At 43.2% G+C, this 27,411-nt stretch overlaps 1 protein-coding gene across 2 annotated transcripts in view; it reads left to right on the forward strand.

Annotated features, from left to right (window-relative positions):
* The first annotated feature begins 5,661 nt into the window (after positions 1 to 5,661).
* Positions 5,662 to 27,411, forward strand: part of LOC102788275 (thyrotropin-releasing hormone-degrading ectoenzyme-like) — a 267,187-nt gene continuing 245,437 nt past the window's right edge. For both annotated transcript variants that reach the window (XM_006781006.2, XM_087830568.1), the window contains exon 1: positions 5,662 to 8,811. In XM_006781006.2, coding sequence (XP_006781069.2) covers positions 8,317 to 8,811 — 495 coding nt within the window. In that variant the 5' untranslated portion in view covers positions 5,662 to 8,316. The remainder of the gene's footprint in view (positions 8,812 to 27,411) is intronic.

Consider the following 27,411-nt stretch of genomic DNA (forward strand, 5'->3'; position numbering starts at 1 on the left):
GCGTGTCCTGGGTCTGCCCCGGGGCCTCCTCCCGGTGGGACATGCCTGGAACACCTCACCCAGGAGGCGCCCAGGGGGCATCCTTGTCAGATGCCCAAACCACCTCAGCTGGCTCCTTTCGATGTGGAGCAGCAGCGGCTCTACTCTGAGCCCCTCCCGGATGGCCGAACTTCTCACCCTATCTCTAAGGGAGAGGCCAGCCACCCTTCGGAGGAAGCTCATTTCCGCCGCTTGTATCCGCGATCTCGTCCTTTCGGTCACTACCCACAGCTCGTGGCCATAGGTGAGGGTAGGGACGTAGATCGACTGGTAAATTGAGAGCTTCGCTTTTACACTCAGCTCCCTCTTCACCACGACGGACCGGTGCAGCGCCTGCATTACTGCAGCTGCAGCCCCAATCCGTCTGTCGATCTCCGGCTCCCTTCTCCCATCACTCGCGAACAAGACCCCGAGATACTTGAACTCCTCCACTTGGGGCAGGAACTCATCCCCGACCCGGAGTGGGCACTCCACCCTTTTCCGGCTGAGAACCATGGCCTCAGATTTGGAGGTGCTGATCCTCATTCCCGCTGCTTCACACTCGGCTGCGAACCGCTCCAGTGCGAGCTGGAGGCCCTCACCCGATGAAGCCAACAGAACCACATCATCCGCAAAGATCAGAGATGAGATTCTGAGGCCACCAAAACGAAAGCCCTCCGCCACTTGGCTGCGCCTAGAAATCCTGTCCATAAAAATTATGAACCGAACCGGTGACAAAGGGCAGCCCTGGCGGAGCCCATCACCCACCGGGAACGAGTCCGACTTATTGCCGGCAATGCGAACCAAGCTCTTGCAACGGTTGTATAGGGATCGAATGGCCCGTAGCAATGGGCCAGACACCCCATACTCCCGCAACACCTCCCACAGGGCACCCCGAGGGACATGTCGAATGCCTTCTCCAAGTCCACAAAACACATGTAGACTGGTTGGGCAAACTCCCATGCACCCTCAAGTATCCTCGAGAGGATGAAGAGCTGGTCCAGTGTTCCGCGACCAGGACGAAAACCGCATTGTTCCTCCTGCATCCGAGATTCGACTAGCGGACGAACTCTCCTTTCCAGCACCCTGGCATAGACTTTCCCGGGGAGGCTGAGGAGTGTGATGCCCCTGTAGTTGGAACACACCCTCCGGTCCCCCTTCTTGAAGATGGGGACCACCACCCTGGTCTGCCAATCCACGGGTACTGCCCCTGATCTCCACGCAACATTGCAGAGGCGTGTCAACCAGGACAGCCCTACAACGTCCAGAGCCTTCAGGAACTCGGGGCGGACCTCATCAACACCAGGGGCTCTGCCACCAAGGAGTTGTTTAACTGCCTCAGTGACCTCGCCCCCAGAAATTGGTGGGTCCTTCCCCTCATCCCCAGACTCTGCTTCCTCCTCGGAAGACGCGTCAGTGGGATTAAGGAGGTCCTCGAAGTATTCCTTCCACCGCCTGACAATTTTCTCAGTCGACGTCAGCAGCGCTCCGCCAGCACTATACACAGTGCAGGTAGAGCACCGCTTTCCCCTCCTGAGACGCCTGACGGTTTGCCAGAACCTCTTCGACGCGGTCCGAAAGTCTTTTTCCATGGCCTCTCCGAACTCCTCCCACACCCGAGTTTTTGCTTCAGCCACTGCCCGAGCCGCCTTCCGCTTGGCCTGTCGATACCTGTCGGCTGCCTCCGGAGTCCCACAGGCTAACCACCTTGCGGTCGCAGCTCAATGCAGCAGCTTCGGCAATGGAGGCGCTGAACATGGTCCATTCGGACTCAATGTCCCCCGCCTCCCTCGGAATGCTGTTGAAGCTCTGCCGGAGGTGTGCGTTGAAGATCTCGCGGACTGGGGCCTCTGCTAGTCGTTCCCAGCACACCCTCACTACGCGTTTAGGTGCACCAGGTCTGTCCAGCGTCCTCCCCCGCCACCTGATCCAACTCACCACCAGGTGGTGATCAGTTGACAGCTCAGCCCCTCTCTTTACCCGAGTGTCCAGAACATATGGTCGCAGGTCTGGTGATACGATTATAAAATCGATCATCGACCTACGGCCTAGAGCGTCCTGGTGCTACGTGCACTTATGGACACTCTTATGTTCGAACAAGGTGTTCGTTATGGCCAAACTGTGATTAGCACAGAAGTCCAATAACAAAGCACCGCTCGGGTTCAGATCAGGGAGGCCGTTCCTCCCAATCACGCCCCTCCAGGTCTCGCTGTCGTTACCCACGTGAGCATTGAAGTCTCCCAGCAGGACAACAGAGTCTCCAGGTGGAGCACCTTCCAGCACCCACCCCAGGGACTCTAAGAAGGCTGGGTACTCCGAACTGCCACTCGGCGCATAAGCGCAGATGACAGTCAGGACCCGTTCCCCGACCCTAAGGCGCAGGGAACAAACCCTCTCGTCCACCAGGAAAAACCCCAACGTACTGGCAGCAAGCCGAGGGGATATTAGAATACCCACCCCAGCCCGCCGCCTCTCACCAGGGGCAACTCCAGACTGAGACAGAGTCCAGCCCCTCTCCAGGAGACTGGTTCCAGAGCCCAAGCCATGCGTAGAGGTGAGCCCGACTATATCTAGCCGGTACCTCTCAACCTCACGCACTAACTCAGGCTCCTTCCCCACCAGAGAGGTGACATTCCATGTCCCTATTGCCAGTCTTGGCAGCCGGGGGTCAGTCCGCCAGGGCCTCCGCTCCTGGCCGCCACCCGGCACACAATGCACCCGACCCCTATGGCGCCTCCTGCAGGTGGTGGGCCTGCGGGAGGATGGGCCCATGTCTCCTCTTCGGGCTGTGCCCGGCCGGGCCGGGGCAAAATAAATTTATATTAAAATAATCGATTCAGGATTTTAATGAATCGATATCACGTTATCCAAGCTAGAATCGATTTTAATCAATAAATCGATAATCAAAACACACCCCTACTGTTTATATGTTGTAGACTCTGAAAGGCCTACTTTGTCAAGACTTTTCTTAATGTGGCTAGGTGTTCTTACCGAAGAATAGACTTCTGCAGTCACTCCTCATGTTTTTATCTTTCTCTGATAGTTTGCTATGATTTGCTTTCCAAAAAGACTCAAAAGGCAGATACACAGGAAATGGTTAACAGGCAAATAATTAAAAAAATTACAAGGACAGTAGATAAGAGTACTGCACTGGTTAATAACCCACATTTCTCTTTTCTCACGGGCCAGTCTTCAGTCTTTTAAGAAATAGCCTCAGGCTGGTTCTGTCCCACAGGCACATTCACAAGTTGTCAGGCCAGTTTCTTCAAAACCTCTAAAGTCCAATTCTTTGACTAGATCAACTCTCAAGCCAGTTTCCAGAATTCTATAGTGCTCTGAGGTAAAACACTCTAGGTGAGTCTCCAGAAGTGGCACAACAGGAAGAATGTAGGTGTAATGACGAGCAGCCACAGTTACCTCTAGAAAGAGGTAGGAAGACTTATTCTATCAAAGGTTCAAGGTAATGCTGACACTATTGGCACAATGATTCTTCAACCAAGACTGTGTGTTGGGAAAAGACAGTCTGTCGATGGTTATACAACATCGAGTGTTTGCTGTAATGCTAATTTTGTTGATCTTTATTTTACATGGTCTTGATGTCTTCTTGGACATTTTACATATTCTCATGTCAATCAGGCTGAATAATGCTGCTAATGCCACTAGATAGGATTGAGGTGTATACACACTGGAAGCTTTTCACAACAACATGGCAACCAGCGACCACAAAGGGGGATTAAAATTTTGCAACTTCAAGCAAATACAGGCAACATAATCACTGCCAATGTGAGCTTTTCTCAATTTCCAGACGAGCAAGTAGATGGATTTTTACGATGGGAAACCCCTTAACACCAACCCTTAACAACGGTTACCCTGCTGGTTGGCCAATGGGGCTGACCACTTGTTCGCTCTTTTATATCATAACTCAGTGCATGAAAGCACACATGCCACACGTTGTGATTAAATTAGCCACATCATTAGCTCCACAAGGAGACATTCTAGCACAGTAAGATTTGTTCCACAAGTGCCAGTTTAGCTCAGTGGGTGAGCAGGTGACCAAATACTGCATGGCCACAGCGGCCATGTTTGAGTATGACCTACTATGGCCCTTTGTTGCATGCCCTCCACCCTTCTCTCACCACTATGCAATTAAAAAAAAGAGTTGTTCTGAAAAATCAGCACAAAAAGTGAGAAAATTTCTGTTTGGTCAACTATTTTTTTATTCTGCTACTGTCTCTTGTTTGGTGTCATTTAATTGACTGGATGATTGAGGTCTCCTCCTCAAGCTGGTCACCAGCTTGGTCACACACTGCTGTGGGACGGCATTCCATTCTTCAATCAGCTTTTCTGTTGGTCACAGAATAAGCTCTTTGAAAATTGACAGAGAAGATTTGGCAAGTTTTTCAACTCACAAATTTCTCCTTAGAAATGTTGCACCATTTAAGGGGAATTAAACAGGCTATGCAATAAGATGTATTGCTTAGAAAAAATAATCAACCAAAAACATATTTCCTTCCTTTTGGTGCCAAGTTTTATTCTTCTGTCAATTGAACACACAAAACAATAACACTTCCTGCTTGTGAGAAGAAGAAGAAACCCTTGAAATGAGGGCGTCTCACACTACCATGTAGACCTCAAACTCTGAAGCCTGATCAACAGTGAGCAAAGGGTCAGAGGGACACCTAATCTAAATAAATACACTAAACCAACAAATGAAACTACCTGTGCATGTAGATGCCTGAAAATGTCATAAATCTCTTGTTGACATATATATATTTTTAAAAAGGGCATCTGGGGATACTAGTCTGTGTGCGTGGAGTAGACATTTGCACAGCTGACTTAGCACGACCATCAGGTGTTCCAATAAAAAACAAAGACGTGTGTTTGCTTTCTTTATAATATAATCTGAATTTTGGCCTGGACCTTCACTGCACACAACACACAACCAAGAACATGTAGCTTTATTGGAGCAACAACGTTATTTCAGCCCTGTGTGCTGGGATTCTTCGGTACCACATCTGGCCCAGCTGTTGAGCTGCAGAGTCTACAGCTTCACATTGAATCCCTCAGTTAGAGATGGAAAAAGTTTGATTTTTGAACATGTGTGTGTCTGTGTCTGTGTATGTGCGCTTTGTCTTCTCTGAAGAATGAATCTGGAAATTCTTTTCCACTGTGCTATAAAGAGCTTATGTGTACATGTAGTTTCAGGCATTAAAAGTGGAATAACTGAAATGCAGAAGTGCAGATAAGAGCAAGTGGAAGTAAAGAGACTAATGAAAAACTAATCTCAGCAGACACATTCATTTAGGGAGAAATCTGCACAGGAAAGGCCCCGGTGCCCACTGCTCAGTTACTTCACAGCCAGATAAATCTGCATGCGTGTAAAACCAAAGAGAGACACACAGAGAACCTTTACTTTGCTTCATCTTCATTTTTCTTCTGTCTGATTTCTCGTCATCCAGAGCTAGCAGAGGAGAAAACAGCGGAATAGATTTGAACAGCGCTGGGGAGGTGTAGCTTTCACACGCTGAGACCCCCACCCACCTCCCTCCATCTCGGTCTCTCTCTCTCTCTCTCTCTCTCTCCCTCGGTCAGCGCGTGCCTCTCGGTTGGAGCAGCAGCTCGTGCTCAAGTGGAAACGCACACCGCAAACGTACTCACTGCTGAACGGGCGGCACGAGACTCTTCCTCACCTCCATCACCAAGCGTCACTTTCTTCAGTGCACGGAGGGATGCTAAACAGGAAGGCTTCATCACCGCCGCCACCACCATCATCATCACCGTCATCCTCATTTGCGGGAGAGAGAGAGAGGAGCAGCGGTTCTCCGTGGGCTGAAAAAGTTGAGGAAGATAGGGTTTATTAAAGGAGCACCGGAGGGGCTCGTGCCCGGCGTTAACGCGGGATAATCCACCCGGCACGGTCCGATCCTACTTTGGAGTGTGCAGGACCTGGTGCTGAGTGGGATTTGTTAACGGTGCTTTCCAGGATCGTTCCGTTGACCATCCCCGGTGCTGACTCTGACCTCCGGTGTGTTTGTTTTTTTAATCCATTTTTTTTCTTCTTTAAACGATCGGCCCGTTATTATTATTAGTGTTATTATTAACAGGTCGGTGTTTAATCCCATCGGTGTGAGCTGGATCTGGTCTCTGGCGGTTTAACGGGATCCCCACATGTGCCACCGGATCAATAACAGCTTCCTGGCGTTTATCTGTGAACTCCCGTCATGTCCCTGATGGATTTCTTCCACACGCACTTAATGGATTTCTAACGGTAGTGTAACGAATCCCGGGACCGTCCCGGGTGGACTTGAGGGTTAGTTTATTGACCGACGGTAACCTCAGCCCCCTCCCCGGGAGCAGAAACAGCCCGCAGGTATAAAGCAGGTGTTCACATCTGGGTTACCGAGGAAAACGGGACGTGTAGCAGAGAAAGCGCGGTCCTTCTCGAGACTGAAGTGAGTCTGACTAATAGCGGATCACCCCCGGAGAGGTACCTTTCCACCCCGGGGACCGACTGCTGTTTAAAACGGAAACGGAGATCATCGCTTCCTAGCGGGGGCGAGAGAAGTTACCGGAGAACCAGAGGAGTTTTTCTTCTTATAATATTTACCGATGAACCTGTAATGTTTGGACAGCCTTCATGATCAATATCTGAGTGATTTCACTGAAGGAACTGATTGATTGATGGTGGATTTTAAAAAGGGGGTTTTCAGCTCTTTCTGTGGATTTCTGTCCCCACCGAGCGGTATCCATGTAATCAATACAATCCTGGGTTATCAATCAGTTTTAATCCAGCTTTACCCGTCAGGCTCATGAGCTGGAAAGCTGGGATCGTTTAGACCTCGTGGAGTAGCCGAGTGAATTATCTCCTCCACGGTGAAATAAACCCACATGCTGGCCGTAAATTATCCACTTAACCCCCCTCAGGAGAGGAAAAGGAGAGAGAGAGAAAGCGCTATAGACACAGACCGCAGCGAGAGAGTTATTACCGTTTTTAAACTACACCTTTATCAGCAGCAAAGCTACTTTTAATTTGAAATCCATCAGAGAAAAGGGGTCAAACGGAGGCGCTTCCTCAATTTTTGACAGCAACTTTAAGTTTGTGTGACAGAGAAGTCACTACAAAACTGTACTTTAAAAACAAGATTACTGAAGTATTCTGCTTTGGGACAAAGCCCTAAGAAAACTGAGTTATTACAAATTAATCTCGAGATTGTAATAAAAAAAAAAAACAAAGACAAAAAACTGGATTTCTTGACAAAGATCCGAATTCAAAACTTTATTTTACTCAAAATAAGATCTGAACATATGCTGGTGTGACTTTGATTTGATTAAGTCTTCATTTGATTCCAAACCTGAAATGCAATCATAATAATCTTCAAGAGACTTGTAACACATCTTAATGTCTTGTAAGTTATTATAATCTTCGACTGTAACATTATGACAATCCCATAATAGTCCGAAAGGGATTTATTTATGGTTTATTGCGGATGTGTAAGAGCTTTAACTCAGAGCAAATTAACTTTACTCGTACCTTGGGAAAACTACCTGCCGCTTTAACCCCCTTGTGTTCGTTCAGACTTTGGTTGAAGGTCTTTGACTTGGTAACGTGACCCTTTTTAAAGTTCAAACTGATGATTTCCATCATCCATAACTGACTTGAATTTACAATCTGAGAGGAAATCCAGATAAGGTTGCTTTTACAGCATAAGGCTTTATTCCCAGTTTTATACCTTGTGGTGGTTAAGTGTTTAGCTTACCCAGCTGATTTCCAGTCTATGGATGATACGCTCACTGTATAGCCACATCCTCAACGGCATACCTCCTCCGCTCCGTCCCTCTCCTCCTTCTCCTTCTCAGGCTTCACTGCTCTTGAAATCGAGCCATGCAGCATTGATTTTTTTGTTTCTGTTCACCACAAAACCAAAACGCACATGACCATCTCATTTTTTCTGTTTTTTCAGTTTGGTTGCCTGAAATGTAAGACGTGCAGCAGTGCTGATTTTTCACATCTAGGCAGAACTCAAGGACGTTCATAACAGTCCATCAGCAGCAAGGTCAGAGTTCAGTTTTTCAGATATATAACTGCTGGAGTTTTATCAGCACAGACTGATAGGCTGACAGGCTGAATCAAGACTGGAATCTTTTGGACGATTAAAACACATTCAATCACATCAAGTTTACTGTAAACAAGCTGGAATCTGACCTGTGCATAAATGAATATTTTTTTGAATCAGAATCTGTTTCTGCTGCTGAACTTTGAGATTATTTCTTTGCTGTTCTAGTGAAATTTTAAGCTAAATGGGACTAAACGACAGCAGCCCGGGAGCCATGCGAAACGGCCGTGGCCTCTCGGATCAGTGGGCAGAATCAGTGGTGGTCCGGCCTCGAACCACTGAGCGCCACATAACGGTGCACAAGCGACTAGTGCTGGGCTTTGCCCTCTCCATACTCACCCTCATTATCGTAACAGCAGTAGCCGTTGTGCTCAACGTCAAATTTAAGGACTGTGGTGCACGAGATCGCGATGAAACAACTGGAGAGCCGAGTTCCCGAGGCCCCGGTGGGTCTGCAAAGTTGAATGGAGGCAGAGGGGAAAGGACGGGGGAGAAAGGGGACGAAGAGGTGGTCCAGCCATGGAGAAACTCACGATTACCAGGCTCGGTGAGGCCTCGGCACTACGACCTGCGGCTTGCCGTCTACATGGATAACTTCACCTTCTCTGGAGAAGTCAGCATTGAGCTGGAGTGCATCAATGCCACCCGTTTTATTGTGCTGCACGCTGATCGCTTAGAGGTATGTTGGCGCTTTATTTTTGCTCACAGTGAGGATAGTGATAATTTAAATTCAAGCATGTAGCAGTCTAGAGCCCAAGGACTCCTAGGTAATGTCACTTTTTACAAACTGAATGACCAACATGCTTGGGGTTGTCCAAAATTTTAGGTTCTTAGGTTCTTTTAGGTTTTTGGTTCAAAATCTACTTAGGCACAGACCCACCCGAAATAATCAGACCTGTTCCAAAATGCAATCAATTAGACTTATCAAAGAACCCAAACTCCAAATATAAGCTGCTTTTACTGATCATTACAGCCCAGAGCTTTTCCTCAGCTCACTTGACAGAGCTGAATGTGAGAATAAAAAAGTCCAACTTTGGATTTTTAGCCTGCCAGATCCCAAACACTAGGTTAAACTGAGCCTGTGTTAGAATAGCGAACCGTCTGCTGAATTTACAAAGAAGCAAAAGCGAGAGTGTTTTCCTGTACGCTCTACCCCAGCAGTATCCTCGCCTTAGCCAGCCTGAGTATTTCCAGTGTTGTGTGAAAAAAAAACAACTTTAAATCAGGTACCAACCTGCTTCTCCTGATTTTTGACTTCATGAGTGAAAATACCTCTATAGCTATCCTATTCACAACCTTTTCTAATGTACAGCAGATTATAAAATTAAACCTTTCTCTGCACTGCACTGCATTTGAGACATTTAATGCTTCTTACACAACTCTAGATTTTCAGTGCTCTGAAAGAAGTTGAAATGTGACACCTTCAACTGTGGCAACCTTTTCATGGCATTAACAATTAATATGATGGACATTACTTCAACGTACCTCTTACCTCAAAACACAGACATTGAATCATAAATTCGTTTGAATCCATTCAGGTATGACTGAACCCCAAACCTGAGACTCACACCAGTAACAATAAGACCCTGATTGACACAATTAAGCTTAATGGAACAAATTTACATCTTTGTTACTGGATCAGGTTTATTAGCTATGTTGGCTGTGCATTGGTTGCTGTTGGTTACGGCTGTTTTTGTCTACTAAGTTACAAAAAATAGAGATGAGTACTGGTATTGCATCTCATTACTGCAGCTGAAGTCTCCGGTTCCATGAAATCTCAGCAACACTATTCCTGGCCAGTTTTAAATTGGGTACTTTTTCTTTCAGGCATGAATTAAACTTGGAGATTTACAATTTTCTTGAGAAGGTGGTGCAGCAAAGCCTTTTGAACCTTTAAAATGACAATAGTTACTCCCGTTGGGAGCATGAATGTCCCAATTTAATGAGTAATTCTGAATTTCTATTTGCTGTTCTTATATGAAATTTAAGATAGTAGGCAGCTTGGCAGAATTTAATTGGATACCAGTGACTTCAAGTATGAAAGTATAAAAGCCAAACAAGGTAAAAATAGACTGAAATGGAATCATGATGAACGGTGTGCAATTTTGAATAAATAGGTTTTAAGGCGTGATTTAAAAGTGGAGAGAGAGTTTGTAGTGCGGAGCCGAGTTCCCGAGGTGGAAGTGCATTCCAAAGTCTCAGGGCAGCTCTGAGTCCCATAGAAGTCAGTCGAGCAGGTGGAATAGAAAGAAGAGGAGGTGAGGAAGAGTGGAGTGTACAAGGGAGTGAGTATGTATGGAGAAGATCAGATAAATATGGGGGAGCGAGGTTATAAAGCGCTTTGAAAGTGAGAAGCAGAATCTTGAAATTGACACGGAGCTGAACTGGAAGCCAGTGGAGCTGTTTATGAACAGGTGGTATATTTTGAGGAGATCTAACTTACCCCTTTAATCAAGAAGTTTATTTTATTTATTTATTTATTGTTATTAATATCATTTTTTGCATCCCCAAATCGAAATCTTGTAACAGAAGACTTGTAGCCACAATGCATGTAAGGGAGTTGATGTCAGTGGTAACATCTTTTCATCTCAACTCTAATAGTAGAATCAGAGATTCCTGAGAGCTGACTTGTTTGAGATAAAACTGGATGATGGTTGGACTAAACTTGTTTGCGGTAACTTATTTGCAGTCATGTTATTGTTATTGAGAATGGTCAGTGGTGAGTCATGATCTAATTACTGTTGAATCCAGCTCCGTACAAAGTAAAACAGATTGGTGCGGTGCAGCCTGTTGATGTAGACGTTTTGATCTTTTGATAATGTTCCAAACAAAGCTCCTTGTTTGCATCCAGTGGTCTGCTCTGTGCTGAAAGCATCCCGACGCTCTCTAACAAAGAATGTTTATTTCCAGATTTGGCCTCGGAGGTTTCTTTAACGAGGCTAATTAACCGTCAAAGTTGCTGTTTCAGCCCAATTTCGGAGACAAGTGCGTGGTGAGAGAAAGCCTCAGAGAAACGCCTGAGCAACGTGATTTTTCAGGCTGGTCATCTCGGCTAATGTGAGAGAAGGATAAATCTGTGTAATTTGGGCAGAGGCCAATTAAAAACCCTGCAGCCCCTTTTGTGTTTGTGTCAGGGCACACTGTGAATTAAGAGGTGCTGTCGGGTGCCAGGCAGGTCTCCTAAGGTATCCTCAGAGTTAATGCATTATGAAAAGAAAAAAATGTCAAGATGTTGAAAGGCCAGAAAACAGAAATGTGAATAAAAATAGATGCAGCTGGTAGCAAGGGGAGGGATAAACACTCCTGAAAAGAGAGCTTAATTCACAGATTCAAAGAAATTGAATACAAAATGCATTCGAGATGAAGTGAAGTGAAGGTTTTCGGTCTGGAGATGTCGGCTGACCATTTTCCCCAACTTGCCAAACACTGTCAGTTCTTATCCAATTTCAGTCCCTCCAGACAGCCAATGATTTAACTCCATGTCAAGTAAAATTAACATGCAGGCGCGCCTTCCATTTGGCTAATTTATTCCTCCTCCAGTCCTCCTTCCTACATCCTCTGATTGTGACCTGGAAATCGCTGGATGTTCCATTTGCTTAAATGCACCACAGAGGAGATGAAGAGATGAGGAGCTCCGAGCGTAGAAACACAAGCATGTCCCACGGGGAAGTTTTCAACACCCTTTGAATTGCAATGCCTGTACAGTAGTCAGTAAAATCTGACACATCATGCCCATTCAAGCTGGGAGGGATTTGATATCTGAATTTAATATATATGATTGTATTGCTTTTTTCCCTGTTCATATACTCACCACCCGCTGTGTGTCATTGTTAAAAGAGATGAAGGTTACGGCTTTACGTTTTGTTAAAGTGGTTAATAGTACAATCACTTCAACACACTGTGGTTGCTAAACTGGTTGTGTAGCACAATGCACTTGTATTTGAAGTATGTGAAAATAACATGCAATCACTTATAGACAATTATACTAGTTAACTGTTGTCTTCTTTTAATCTGGTGTTTCAGCTGACTGAGGGCAGCACAAGTATTGATGAAGGGCAGCTGTGTGAACCTTAATGAAAATGAGCTCAGGGTTTTCACACTTTGTTTTTGTCAAGGTCAAGATGTAGAGTAGGTTGTGACGTGTTTAGGGTTATGGTTGGATCAACCTAATGATAGCCTTAGACTTTAGGAAAATGGGAATGCTATAACAGAACTATAAAGAGTTTGATTTGGAAGGTTGGAAGGACTCCAGGCTTGTTTAGCATGTGTCTAAAATCCCTAATATCATGCCTTTGGGGTTCATTGCTGCCCTGATGCATGTTAACATGTTAAATGTGATACTTTAAATAAATTTTAATAAAGACTAAGTAGACATTGGGGAGTGCTGTTCCCTGTGCGTTGTATTTGAGAATATATCTATGTTTCGGTGTTCTTCTAATATGGTTTAGATTGTGTAGAACGATGTAGTCTTTCTATGTGACTCAATCCTCCTGAACATTTTTTGGGGGTTAAAAAGTTAAAATCTTACCCAGTCAAATATCTAGTCAGCCTTTTGGATTGCAGTCTGCTGTTGGGGGCTGCACAGTGGAACAGTGGTTCAATCTGCCTCACAGCAGGGTTCAAATAAGTTTGAATCCATCATTTGGCTGGGGTGTGTGGTCTGTGTGGAGTTTGCATGTTCTATACGTGAGTACTCCAGTTTCCTCCTACAGTGTAAAAGACATGCAGTTAGTGGGGTTTGGTTGGGTGTGTTAGCACTGTGATCTGGCCAATATGTCGCCCATCTCTCATCATATGGCAGCGTTAATAGGCTGATTTATTAATGGATGATGCTGATGGTAAAAGAAGTGACCAAACTTTACTTTTTAGCTTTGCTAAGTTTTAGTAAAGGGTCTGTATTCTGTTCCAATTGTATTGTGAAAAAATATATGTACAGTATGATAAAGTAGGAGTGTAAAATATTTCAGGGTATATGTTCTTTTAGAGAACATATTGATATTTTCATTGGGCCGTGTTTAAGTTATTCAGGGTTAAGTTTAAGGCCAACTATGATTGCAACACTTCTCGCTGAAGCCCATTGGTGTGAAGCAGAAAGCCCTCCCTAATAAGAATGTGAGCTTCCTGCGCTTCCTTGTAGTCCAATCTTGGGGCGTGCTTAGTGTCAGAGGGTTCATTAACACTGGGAGACTTTTTAGACCTCACTGGTTTCTCCAGTCAGGCATAGATCACGGAGTGGTAATGAATTCTGTTTTAAAGTCATCTTCACCAACTTCGTTCTACTCCTGAGGCTCCACAGATTCTGTACATTGACCCATTTTTTGGACATATTTGACTGTCAGTTTCTATATTTTTTGATGGCTAGTTGCCATCTCTTCAAAATGATTTTGCAGTGAGGGAGGACAGCATGCATGTTAAAAAGAGTTCCTCCCCTTGCATCTCTCTGTCACATGAGTGAAACTGAGACATAATGAAGATACAAGCGTGATGAAAGCGAGTAGCCACAATAGCTAAATAAAATGCACCCCAGGCTCAGTGTTACTCTCTTTTAGCTGAGAAATCTAACCCAGCACCAACAAACAAACAATTAAACAACATTTGTTTGAGCAGAACATTTTGAAGGCATCTCAGAGCGTGCCGCTGTGTCAGCTGACTCATCAGAAAAGCCTGAAAAACATCCTTTTAATCTCCACTGTTTCCTCTCTGTGTCAGCAGGCTCTGTTCGTATTGATCAGTTCTTTCATCAAAGGACACACACACACACACACACACACTGTGTTTGATTGGCTTAGGGTCGCTGATGTGTGACAGCGGAACGAGCTAAAGGTTCCAAACTGTTCCTGCTGCTGCGGGCGTGTTCCCATCATGCACTGCTACTCATCCATGTTTATAATGATGACTAATTGAATTCATTTTAATTAATTATATGATCCACACAAGGAATTTAGTATAACTTCAGGGTAAAATACCAAGAGAAAGGTGCAACTGGGTAATGCACAAAAAGAGTAAAAATTAAAATGACCCGCATGTTACTTAACGAGGTGGAACAGAAGCTGTGGCCTTCTGCTTGTTCTTTGACCTGTGTAAACCCCAAAATGTGAACTGCCTTCAGGACATAGCCATATGCATACCCTTTAAAATTTAACATGAGACATGTTTTTACAAACTATATTATCCAATAGAAATTAGAAATTACTTGTATTACAACTTTTATTTGCGCACCAGTTGTGAATTTTTTAAATGTAATTTTTACCTGCTATTTCTATGTGTTTTTATATGTTGTTTAATTAGGCACGAAACAGCACATGTTACCAATTTTGGACCTTTTGGCCTACAAAAGGATACACACTCTTTGGAGACAGGTGACTTGTCCAGGGTTTACCCTGCTTTATGGTGGCAGGGATTGGCTAAAGCCTCTGTCGTCCGGAACCGGATAAGGAAACAGTCACGCAGGCCTAGAGACTGGTCAGTTACCCCCTGGTCACCACCAGTTTCTTGAGAAAAATATGTATTCCCCAACTAGTTGGCAAGTGGTTACAAGAGAATGCTTCCTATTGGTGGGTGAAACTGATTGCAAAGAGGTACACTGTGCTGCATTGTAGCCCTTCTCGCTTTGGTCATCAGTAGAGTGCTGCACTAGTCCTTAGTTTGTTTATGTTGGCAATCCACTAGCAAAAGCAATCACAAGGAGGTTTCTGGTGCAGCGTCCTCTTTGTGACTGATTTCCCTCAGCAACAGTCAGCAAACATCTATAAACCACCTGTGTTACTTAGTTTAGCAGTGCCATAAGACCTACAAACTGCCACCTGCATAAGTAAAACCAAGAAAGAATATTTTTTAAGCCTTTTAAAAGCTGGGTAAACTTTGATTAAGAAACCTTGTATTTAAATCTCCAAAAATCATAACAATCCCTACTATTGATTTATACATTCTGGCTCCCTGCACACTTCATTGAGACTCACTGCATTTCTGTGGACTCTAAAATAGTGTGACCTCTTAATGTGCATTTTCATATTTTGATTTATGATATCCATATACTGTACATAGTCTGAAAAGTGGGCCTCACCCAGTAATAAAAGCAACATAAAAAATACTCATGTATATTTCAAAGCCAAGAGCCTTTGTATAACACTAAATAAGGAAGCAATAAGAAGGCAATTAAGTTAAATGCCAAAGGATGAGTGGAGCTTATTTCAACTTGGGATATTTACCAATCATTCCACTTTGTGGCCATATTGCTAGGGTTCAAATTGACCAACGAATGGTGTTATATTATGTATGCAAACAAGCCAGTATGCATGGATAAATACATAAATATGCAGGCTCATTAGGTCAGGTGGCAAGTATTCCCATTCTTCAACTCTAATACAGTCGGCAAGATGGCTGTTCCACTTGGATAAGTTCTGGTCTTACCCTCAGTCTGCCTGAAAACAAACATTTAAGGTATTTAGGTAAGAATTGGTTGTTGTTGTTGTTGTTGTTTTTTTTTAAAGGTGCCATGTTAGTTAAAATGTTAGAACCACATTAATGGAACAGACTGCAAATCATGACAGATGTTCTTGGTGAAGCACTTTATACTTCGGGAAATCAGGACTTTGTGAAATTCAGGATTTGATCAATGGACCTTGGTCAAATTTGGCTGCTGTGAGTAGCAGTTTGCTCATTGAGAGAATCCTTTTCCCCAAACTCTCCTTGTTCCTCTGGGAGGTATGCACAATTCTGGCTTACGCTCAGACAATTTGCATTTCCTTGACATTCAAATTTACTTTCCTATTTTTTTTCTTTGCATCGCTTCACACAAAAAACGGATTAACACGAGCAGCAGATCAGACCTTATGATATTATTTTTAAGTATGCTCTCACGGTACACCCACAGAAGTGTTTGCACTTATTGTGGCTGATTAGCCCTCTTCACAGGACTGTGTGGGTGTGTACAGAGAGTTCTTGACTAACATATCCCTCTAAGTTATATGTTTGCCTGGATGATTATCTTTAGTGCACTGAGTTTAGTGACATTTCAGTTAATTACCAGTAAATCCCCACTCAGCGTCAACCTGGGCGCAGGTCTAATCAGCCAGGAAAAGTCAGAGCACCTGTGAGGCTTTCCAGGGCCTTTAATGAGACAGGTGCTCTCCTCTTCCTTCTGTATTAATTCTCCACAGCTGCCGACTGTCTGTTTCTTCATCACCTGGTCAGTTTGACTCCTGAGCGGCACAATGAAATATGGATGAATGTGGGTAAAGTTGGCAGGCGAACAAACACACTGAGATCTGCTGAGCTTTCTTTCTTTCAACACTCCTTCCTCGCTACTTTGGTGAAAACGCTCAGATGATGATAATTTTTTTCTCCAAAGCTGCTCTCAGATACACCCTTTGTTGTACACATGGTCCTGTCACGTCACCATGGCGACAGCTCCAGCATTCGGAACAACAGCTGGCTGTAAATCAGGGTTTGCTGAGCAATGCCTGCCACTTGACAAACCGGAAATGCTTGAAGCTGATGCATTTCTGTGGTTTTTAACCGTTTTGGGTTTGCTGCCTGACTGCGCTGATCTACCTGAACAGCAGAGGGCGCTTTCTCTCAGGAGAGCTCGGTTTGAACACCTGCTGTGACACTTACTGGATCTATGCAATGTTTTGATCATTGCTCAACACTTAATTACTCTAATGGGGATAAATTAAATGGAATAATTCACTGTGCCATTATTTATTTATTTGCAGGGACTACAGAATATCTATCAAGTTGATTTTTGGCTTCTTTTCTATAACTTTGGTATTAATGTCAGCAAAGTGGATAATAAAGGGTAAATTGGGACTGTGCTAATAAACATGGACAAAACTACTGTGATGTTACCTCCAGGTTCTGATGCCCTTAGTTTGCCTGTCAGCATCCTGGTTTATGAGCAAGGAGACGTGTTTTACTCTTAATCAGACCTGCCAGTGTGCAATGAGAACATCGTGCGCAAATCATAAAATGTCAAAAGAGAACACAAACCCAGCAAAAATGTTTATTGAGGGCAACTATGAATTTCCTCTCGTTTACCTTAGAAATGCGAGGAAAAGAAATTGGCCAGGTCATCTAGTGGGAGTCAACCTGTCTCCAAACAGTTCAGCTCTAACTGCATTGATTGCAGTCACTCTCATACAGATTACGGAAGTTTTGCAAATAATTGTTGTCTTACTTAGAAATGCAGACAGTTTGCCAACATGCTGCAATCAAACTGAGTCTGCGCTGATGAGCACAACCCAGCAGATCTCTTTGCAACAAGGGGATCAAGTCAAATGGTCACTAGCTGGTTGCATTGCTGTTATTGTTGCCAAGCACCTGTGTCTTTTGCAAGTTGTTAATGAGAATTTCTGTGTGTGCAGATTTGTAAGAACAGATTTGTTTATTACAAATGAATCACATGTAACTGCTAACTTGATCCCACTGGTGTCAGACTGACTGAAGTCACTTTAAAGATGGCAGTGACTTTAATTGGTCACTTACCTGGTGCCCATTGTCAAGTTCACTACACATACGCACACTGTGAAGTGCAGTGTTGGCGAGTAACGGAATACATGTACCGGCATACAAAATATGAGTAACTGTATTCCCTTACAGTTACCACTTAAAAAGGTGGTATTCAGAATACAGTTACTTTGTTGAAATAAAGGGATTACACAGCGGTCTTTTCCTGTTTCATATGTTAGGCTATGCCCTCTCTATTTTGGGTAATTTCATGCCGGTGGAAACCCAAACAAAACATGCATTGAGAGGCTCTAATGCCTGTGTCTCAATCTCGCGGCCCATGTCACCTCTACTTGCAGCCGGCCACATAATGACATGAGGAAATATTTTTTTTAAATCATTATTTAAATAATTATTTAATATAAAGGAAATAGGCAGAGTGTTAAAGGCATAGCCCTAAAGAATGTAGCCTCATAGGCAGTGTATTCTGTGCTGCAGGGAGAATGGACTGCCATACCCGTTATGTGTCTGTGAGGGAGAGGAGGGAGAAAAAGGAGAGTGGAAAAATATGAGCTGTCACCGAGCAGAAACGGGAGATGGAAGCATGTAAATATAATAATAACCACTGCAGCCAAAAAGAGTGCCTGATGAGCCCAGTTGTAAGTGTGCTATTAGGACTCGACTGTAAACTGTGTTTGTGTTTTCCTCTGAAACAGTAAGTTCTGTTGTAGCAGCCTATATTTAGCTCTTAAATAGATAAATAGATAGAACTTTATTAATCCCTCATTTAGGTTGCTCCAGGAAATTCAGTTAGTTACGTACATAATATCTAAATAGCCCGTGTTTAACCTCACCCACTAGACTGAGCCCAGCTTTGAACTATGTTCTACCTTTGGTAGTCGACTCGTCTTCTTTTTCCTCCTCTCTTTTGAACACTGAGTAACTTATTTGCAGACTGCTTTCAGGTAAAGTCTTGATTTTAAAGTCACCACTTTTTGGAAAAGCTGCTTCTCATCTTCTTTCTGAAAAGGTCAGACTAGGGGCCTTTCTCAATATGTGTACTTGTGCGTACTTGCGTTCTCGTGTACTCGTGATACGTCATCAGTCGGAGACCAAGTACTGTTCCAATTCAAAGTACGCATCAAGCCGAGAACGCGAAAAAGTCCCGGATGTGTTCTCGCTCCGCCCGTTTTATCGAGCATGCATCGGTGGTGACTTGTGTGGACTTGGTATAGCTAAATATCCCAGAATGCATTTCGTCCAAAACTTAAACGCAGCGATGGCGGACGAGCGGGGCTAAAAACGTTTAAATATTACTCCTTCTGGGTCACAAAATAAACTTTTAAGTTCTTTTCAAGCGAGAATGTAGTTGTGTAAACTTAAAATATCTGCTCGATTTATCAAGATATCATATATTTCCAAACGAGCTCCAACGTTTTCGGAGACGTCTGTGACCCGCCAGCTCCATAGCAGACAGCGAGGTCGAGGATTATTACAGCCGGCGAGAACAGCGGACTCCCGGCACATCGTTTTCAACACCTTTTTGCTACTCAGGTTAAACAAACCCCAAACCCCAGTAGCTGTCTATTGTATTGAGTGTCCACTAAAATAAAAAGAAAAGCGTTCTAACATCTCACCTGCTTGTTTTTATTAAGGTATGTACACGTATGTACATGTACACTATTTTTATTAATAGAGATTTCACTACTGAGGTTAAACATGATATATAAGTCACTTAGATCACTTCTAAATGTTAATGTTTCGTTTATTTCAGTGTTTTATTTGTTCCTGAGTAAACCGGTTTGGCTGTGATTAAAGTTAAGCTTCATAACATATTACTCACAGTTAAATTAAGAGTGGACGGCAGTAAAAACTCCGGACCTGTGACATCATCAAGTACGCTGGTGTTCCAATTGTACAAATCGCTAGTCCATGCTCGCGTTCTCGGCGAGTCCGTACTCCCGTGCGTTCTCGGCGAGTACGTACTCGCCGAGAATGCGAGTACGTACTCACATACTTGAGAATTGAGAAAGGGCCTAGGGCTGTTTGATATAACGATATATATCGGATGACGATATAAAAATGTCTATCGTTTCATTTTACGCTATCGTTTGTTTCGTGGTGTCGCAAAATAAACTGTTTATGGCAATATTTTTTCATCGTTTTGATGGTCACTGTAGTCACTGCATTTCTTAAAGTTCTCTCTTTCTCTTATATTTAATATAACCACACTACGGACAGACAAGCGCCTGTTTTTATGCATTGTGGTTAGCAACAACGACGGTAACAGCATTGCGTGTCCGCTTGTTTATGTTCCACATAAACCTTTCACAATAAAGCTCAAGATCCTGTTGAGACTTTTCAAAATAAACTGAATCACGTGAAAGAGCAGATTATTTACGGATGAGAAGTAAAAAAGAGCCATCAGGTGCTAAAAAATAAACCTTAGACTCAAACATTAAAACAGGCTTTTCCCCGCAGCACACCGTGTAATAAATACTCACAAAGAAAACGGCGGCCGTTACAACTTATGTCTAAAAATGTATAGTTTCATGCATCTGTTAAAACACTCAACTCCAGCTACATGACGCACAGCTGGAAATATTTCCCGCAAGTCGAGCTGCCCGAGATTCACAGAATTTACAGAAAATGTTACATTTTTGTGATTTATATTTGTAACTACAGGTGTCCAACAAAGAATGGCCACGAATTATACTGATGTCTTCGGAAATTTATTTCTCTCTCTCTCTCTCTTATTGTCTTCAGACACCGTGAAAACTGAAGAAACACAAAGTTTACAACATAAATGTTTGAACTTATCAGTCTCTCATATCAGTGTCCATAAACAGTCTTGTGCAAGCAGAACAGAAAAAATGCACAATAATGGATATAACAAAAATGTCCTCTCATTACCAGTGTAGAACACGTATGCAACATTATACAAACAATATACATTAAACCATACCGTGTGCGCCTCTTGGACCACATGCAGAATGACATTAACGCTGAGGCTGTAGATGCATCTGTAGCCATGTATCCATGCTAGCTCCACGATACCATGGTTGCGCTCTCAACCAAACTCTGGTCATGTGACAATTACAACTTTACCTCATACAAACTTTACAGCACTTCCCCGTCGTGTTACTGGTTTCTCCTCCAGGGCAACTTTAAAGGAGAAAGTGTCACTGCTTACACTCCACCTTACTCCCAACACAGTCTGAACTGGGAGTTCATGATGACTGATGTCCACATCCTGGGCTCCACTAGCTCGTTCACTATGTGGAATTGACTCCAGGACTTCTCTGTTGTTGGATATGAACTTGTGGAGCCGTAGTCTTGCCTTTGCACACACCTTCCGCACATCTCTCACTAGTTCAATGGCTGCATTCACAGTTTTTACACTGATTAGCCCATCATCAACATAGAAACTACTTCTGATGAAGTTGGCTGCTGTGGGATGTTCCCTTTCATTTTGGCTCGCAAGATACTTCATTGCATAATTTGCGCAGCCTGGTGAGGATGCGGCCCCGAAAAGATGGACTTTCATGCGATATTCTTTTGGCTCTGTGTTTGTTTCACCATTTTCCCACCACAGGAATCGCAAGTAATTTCTGTCCTCTCTGTTTACATGAAATCTGTGAAACATCTTCTCTACATCACAGATGATTGCAATTGGGTGTTGGCGAAATCGGCAGAGTACTCCAGTCAAACTGTTAATGAGATCAGGTCCAGTCAAGAGGTACGGTGGCCCCTAGAGACAAAGCACGTACAAACTCCAAAACACTTGCAAACTCCAAAACACATGCAAACTCCAAAACACTTGCAAACTCCAAAACACTTGCAAACTCCAAAACACATGCAAACCCCAAAACACTTGCAAACTCCAAAACACATGCAAACTCCAAAACACATGCAAACTCCAAAACACTTGCAAACTCCAAAACACATGCAAACTCCAAAACACTTGCAAACTCCAAAACACATGCAAACTCCAAAACACTTGCAAACTCCAAAACACATGCAAACTCCAAAACACATGCAAACTCCAAAACACTTGCAAACTCCAAAACACATGCAAACCCCAAAGCACATGCAAATTCCAAAACACAACGGAAGTGCTCCAGGACGCTAGGGGCAGTGTTGAGCTCGATTTGCAAAATAAACGGCAAGTTTGTCTGTATGGGACGGTCTAGTCTCTGTCGCGCTTCCCAGGTTGCCTAGCAACCATGATACTAACCGCTGGAAATGTGTCATACAATTTTGTTTGACAGAAATGAAGGAAAACATATTTTGTTCATTTGTTTGTTTGTTTCTACAAGAGCTTTGTGTGATTTGATAAGTATCTGAGGCTGAGACCACAGGACAGTAAAACATGATTTTTGGGCTTCATTTCTGTACTGAACAGTCATTTAAGATTAGTTAGTAAATAACAATTAGCTAATGTTGTTCATGAGACTAAAGTCATATCACTTTGGTAATGTAAATATAATATGGCCAATATTATAGTTATTATATTAATCATTATTAGCTATTACAGCAGTGAACATGAACTCTGTGTCAAATACTGAGCCTCAGTACAGATTCAAGTTGCAGTTATTTATGTCTTATCACCTTAAATCTTCACTCAAAGACAAGTATCTTTGACAGTGCATATATAGGTGTATCATATATAAGAGAGACATGTTGTTCCTTCAGTATGTTGGCATTACTAAATTTGGCTCATTGCTTACATACGTGTGTAAAAAGAAATTATATGAGCTGTGATAACTGTTTCTGATAAAATGAAGAGTAGACTGATATATTGAATATTCCTTTATTGGGTGAGAAAATCAGACCATGTCATAACTGCTTTAAGTCATACAGGACAGATATCAGAGCCTTAAACAGGCTGACTTCTGCTAAATGGGTCAAACTGGGCAGAAAGTATACAAACACATAGCATCATTATAGAATATGATGTAACACTATAGATCAACTTACCTCAGAATATATAAAGCATATAAACAATTACAGCGATATGATGCAACAAACACAGCAGTGCTACTAATCCAAAATACTCAAAGCTTCATAGAACTGAAACAAACATTTATTTTTAGGTCCATTCTGCTGCTGATACATACTTTAGGTTTCTGAATATTAAACTTGTTTCTTCCTTTCATAGTGTTTCACTTGAAGGCCCTGAGTACTTTCTCCCACACTGCAAACACTGGAATGATAAAATTATTTGAACATTACCTAATAAGACTGATTCAGGACAGACGATTAGTTATGTTAAACTTTCCTAGCAGTCCTTCACAAACAGGGAACAGTCTGTCTATTCTCTCCATCTGTCAGCTGCTGCTGGCTCTTCCTCCTCCTCTTCCTCACACACTGCTGAGTCCTGGTGGATCATCAGGGGTGCAAAGCCTCACAGATGATGTGCAGCAGTGGGTCCCTCAGTCTGTCCTCACTCTGGACACTTGCAGTTGTCAAACATGGAAATCAAATGTGTGATAAGCTGCAGGATTCAAACACAAGTGTAACTTATAAATACATGTTCATACTTTTATTACAAAATCAGAGAGAAAGAAAAAGAGAGAGAGTGCAGGACAGACAGACAGGTGACAGTCTCAGGTGTATACACTGCTACAAAACAGCACAAAAGAAGGAGGACTGTGTTATTACGAAACAAGAAGAGTTCCCAGATGGTACAGTGGACACATGTGTGACTCCTTTGATTAAAGCATCTTTCTTTCAGCTTAACGAGTGAACCGTCAGCTCGTTCAAACACACGTTAAACTCCATTTGGCTCGACACCACCGAACAGAGGCAGCAATATAACACAGCTAACATTAACAGTGCAATGAATCCTGCTTGTGCCGTGATATTCAGGACTGCAAACCGAGCAGCATCACTGACGTTCAGCCTGTTGTGTTTGTGGATATATGACTGACTTTAATTATCCATAAAATCATCACATTCTCTGTAAGATTAAAGTCAACTATTGAACGGCGTATATTTTGGAGTAAAGGCTTTAAAACCAAGTTAGTACAAACATCGCTAATGTCACATAACTTTCCCGACATGTGGCCAACAGTAATGTTTTAATGTTCTTCATTATAAAAAAAATTTGCGCATAAATAAGTGACATAATATTCAGTACTTACTTCTGAAAGTTTACTCTTCGGCGGCTCCGCTTCCGCCGTTTTTTTCGGCAAAATTATCCACACCACAGCCGCGCTATGAAATCTGGGATATGTTGGGCCATGAAGGCCCATCCTTAAAATTCAGGGAAATTAAGGACGCATTTGAGGGCCGCATTTCGAGCAGCCTTTGAATTGGGACAGCCTTCGTCGTGTCGCTGTGACGTAATCGGCCTTAAAATGCGGCCTTTAAGGCTGCAGACCCCAAATCCGGTCATTGGTACATCCTGGCTTGTGTAGTTACTAGGTAACAAAAGCTCAACACTGCCCCTAGCGTCCTGGAGCACTTCCGTTGTGTTTTGGAATTTGCATGTGCTTTGGGGTTTGCATGTGTTTTGGAGTTTGCAAGTGTTTTGGAGTTTGCAAGTGTTTTGGAGTTTGCATGTGTTTTGGAGTTTGCAAGTGTTTTGGAGTTTGCATGTGTTTTGGAGTTTGCATGTGTTTTGGAGTTTGCAAGTGTTTTGGAGTTTGCATGTGTTTTGGAGTTTGCAAGTGTTTTGGAGTTTGTACATGCTTTGTCTCTAGGGGCCACCGTAAAGAGGTGATCATTCAGAGCTGTGCCACTGTACTTTGCAGAGCAGTCAAACACAACCCTGATTTTTTCTGGTTTTCTCGGGTGATAGACGCCTTGATGTGGAATATACCACATATTTCCTTCTCTGGGATCATCTTCAGCTCTTTCAGCATCACCTTCCTTGAAGACATTGTCCATGAACCTTACATAATCGTCCTTAAATTTGGGAGTTTTCTCAAACTTCCCTTTCAGGTGCTTAAGTCGCACCAGAGCCAGACGCTTATTTTCTGGCAGCTGAGGGCGTGCCTTAAAGGGAAGTGGCATCTCTAGGTGCCCATCAGCATTCTGGTGTATTTTCTCATTTAGCAGTTGCATGAACTGTATGTCATCTTGTGATATGCTCTTTTCTCCAGGAGCTGTGTCTTTGAAGTCTGACTCAAGTACTCTGATGATGGTGGCTGGTGTCAAGGGTGGAAGTTCCTTAACAGATAAGCGATGGCACAGGCCTGTCACTTCTGCTGATGTTGCCATTTTTTGTGAACTGCCAACAATGCTCCAGCCCAGGTCTGTCTTGATTGCATATGGCTCTTCGTCACCTCCCGCGATTACTTGCCGTGGTGCCAGTGCTCTAGGACAGTCGTAGCCTATTAACAGCCCGACCTTGCAATCCATTAACTCAGGCATCTCCTGTGCTATTCTGATTAGATGTTCCCATCTTTTGGCAGTTTCAGAGGTGGGAATGTGTGAACGTTCAAGTGGGATGAAGTCTCTGGTATAGGCAAGTGGCAAGTTGATAAAACTTTTGGAGGAAAACCCTCTAACTCTGAGCCCACTAACTCTTTCGTTCTGAACAATGGAATCTCTTCCCATCATAGTGGTTAGCTTTAACTTCACTGGCTCTAAACTCATCCCCATCTCCTCACATACCCCTTGATCTACAAAAGTGTTGCTACTCTGTGTATCTAATAGAGCATACACTAAGGTCTCTCTCTCTGGAGTGGTGGTTGAAGAAACCCACACAGGCACTATCATGGATGTGCTCCCACCATCTCCTCTGTCCATGCAACAAGAAAGTGCAGATATGTTTTCTTCTGTCTGCATTCTATGTGATGATGTGTTCACTGCAGTCTTTGGACGGTCTTCGTGAAGAGCTGTTGGATGATGTTTTTTGCAAACCCCACAAGTCGCCTTGCGCTTACAGTCTTTTGAATTGTGTCCTCTTCTGAGACAGCCAAAGCACAGGTTATTGTCAAGTATGAACTTTCTCTTGTTCTCCACGGACATTTTAGCAAAGGTCTGGCATTTGTGAATAGAATGGCTTTCTCCACAGCAAATACATGTGACTGAGTTTGATGGCAAAGCATTTGCTTTTCTTTCTATATCAGGCTCATTTGAATTGTTCTCCACTCCGCTGTATCCTGTGGTTGTTCTGTCTGATGCTTTCACATTTGTGATGTATGCATTAGCCTTTGGACGCTTTATGTCTCTAGCTGACCTTTCTTCAGTGTGTTTCAAGGCATGAAATGATGTTACAGGATTGCATGCAACTTCCGCTTCTTGTGCAACAAAATCAGCAAATTGATTGAAGCTTGGACATTCTTCTTTTTGCCGTAACTGCACTGTGACACGACGATTCCAACGAGAAGTCACCCAGTCAGGAAGTTTTTGGAGCAATTTTTGATTCTCTTCACAGTCATTTAAGACCTGCAGTTCTTTGATGTATGGCATAGCATTGCTGCAGGCTGTCAGAAAATCACTGAATTGTCTCAGTTTAAGCGACTCTCTTGAACCAATCTTTGGCCAGTTGTTCAGTTTTTCCCTAAATGCACACTGAATTAAAAAGGGGTGGCCATACCGAGCATTCAAAGCTTCCCAAGCTTGGTCATATGCTTCGTCATCTTTTCTGTAAAAGCTTCCCTCCAATACAGACCGTGCTTCTCCACTGATGTATTTGCGTAGGTAGAACAACCTGTCAGCTGGATTTGTGCATCACCGTTCTATCAAAGCTTTGAAACTAGTGCTCCACTCTAAGAACTTAAGTGGGTCTCCTGAGAAGACTGGGGGCTCAGGTGCAGGAAGTCTGGTGAGGACCATTGTGTCATGCAAGGCTTGCATTAACAATGACTCATTGTTAGTATTGTTTGGTTGTTCATTGTTATTATTCTTGTAGTTTTGCTCTGGTATGATTTCTTCAGGAGCTAATGGAGGACAACTGACTACCTCACTGTGTGCGCTTTTGTCTTCTCCACAGGCTTCACTTGAATCTGCTTGAGAATAAGCCTTTAGCTTTGCAGTTATTACCTGAAGATCTCGCTGATTTTCTAGTCTTTTAAGCTCTTGCCTTTGTGTAGCAATAGCCTCCTCCATCTCTATCTCGGCCTGCTTCGCGGCAAGCTGTGCAGCACACTCTGCCTTTTTTACATTGATGCTTTGCTGCTCCGATAAACAGCTTGAGCGGCAGCTACGTACGGAAGGCCGGGAGATTGTAGTCCCAAATATTGACTGAGCATATTCTCTGTCTAGCACCATGTGAAGTCTCGCATTTTCTGCCTTAGCATCAAACTCTTCTTGCCCCACTTCACTCATACGTACTTTAAGTATTCTCATCAAGTCTGCTGTTACTGCTGTGCAGGAATCAATTTTTCTTCTAGTCTCCGTAGAAGGGGGTGACTGCGATCTCATATCTTCATATGTATTTTTCACTTGTGACTCCAGCCCTTCGACAGTATCCATCATGTCAGCTAATTCTTGGTCAGAGCACTCATCTTTAAGTTTGGAACGTGTAGCTTTAACTTGTTCTTTCCAGCTTTCATATAGTTTGATAAATTTACTCTCCTTCTGAGAGAACTCTTGTTGCTTAAGTTCTAGCATTTTGGGCGTTAACTTTCGCTCCCTTGAGGATTTCCTAGGCTCTAGTCTTGAAGTATTAGCGGCAGGCTTCTTCAACATTATCTGCTTGATTTCTATTTTAGCATGAATATCACCTATGAGTAACTCCAATTTCTCCCTTTCAACATCATCAGTCTGTAATTTCAATTGTTCATTCAATCTACTTAGCTCTTCCTTAAGGGAATCAATTTGTTCTCTGCATTCTTCAATATGTGAATTTTCTGTGTTTACTGACATTGTACATGTT

Source organism: Neolamprologus brichardi, chromosome 17 (assembly GCF_056152115.1).
Source record: "Neolamprologus brichardi isolate AB-2024 chromosome 17, ASM5615211v1, whole genome shotgun sequence".
NCBI lineage: Eukaryota > Metazoa > Chordata > Actinopteri > Cichliformes > Cichlidae > Neolamprologus > Neolamprologus brichardi.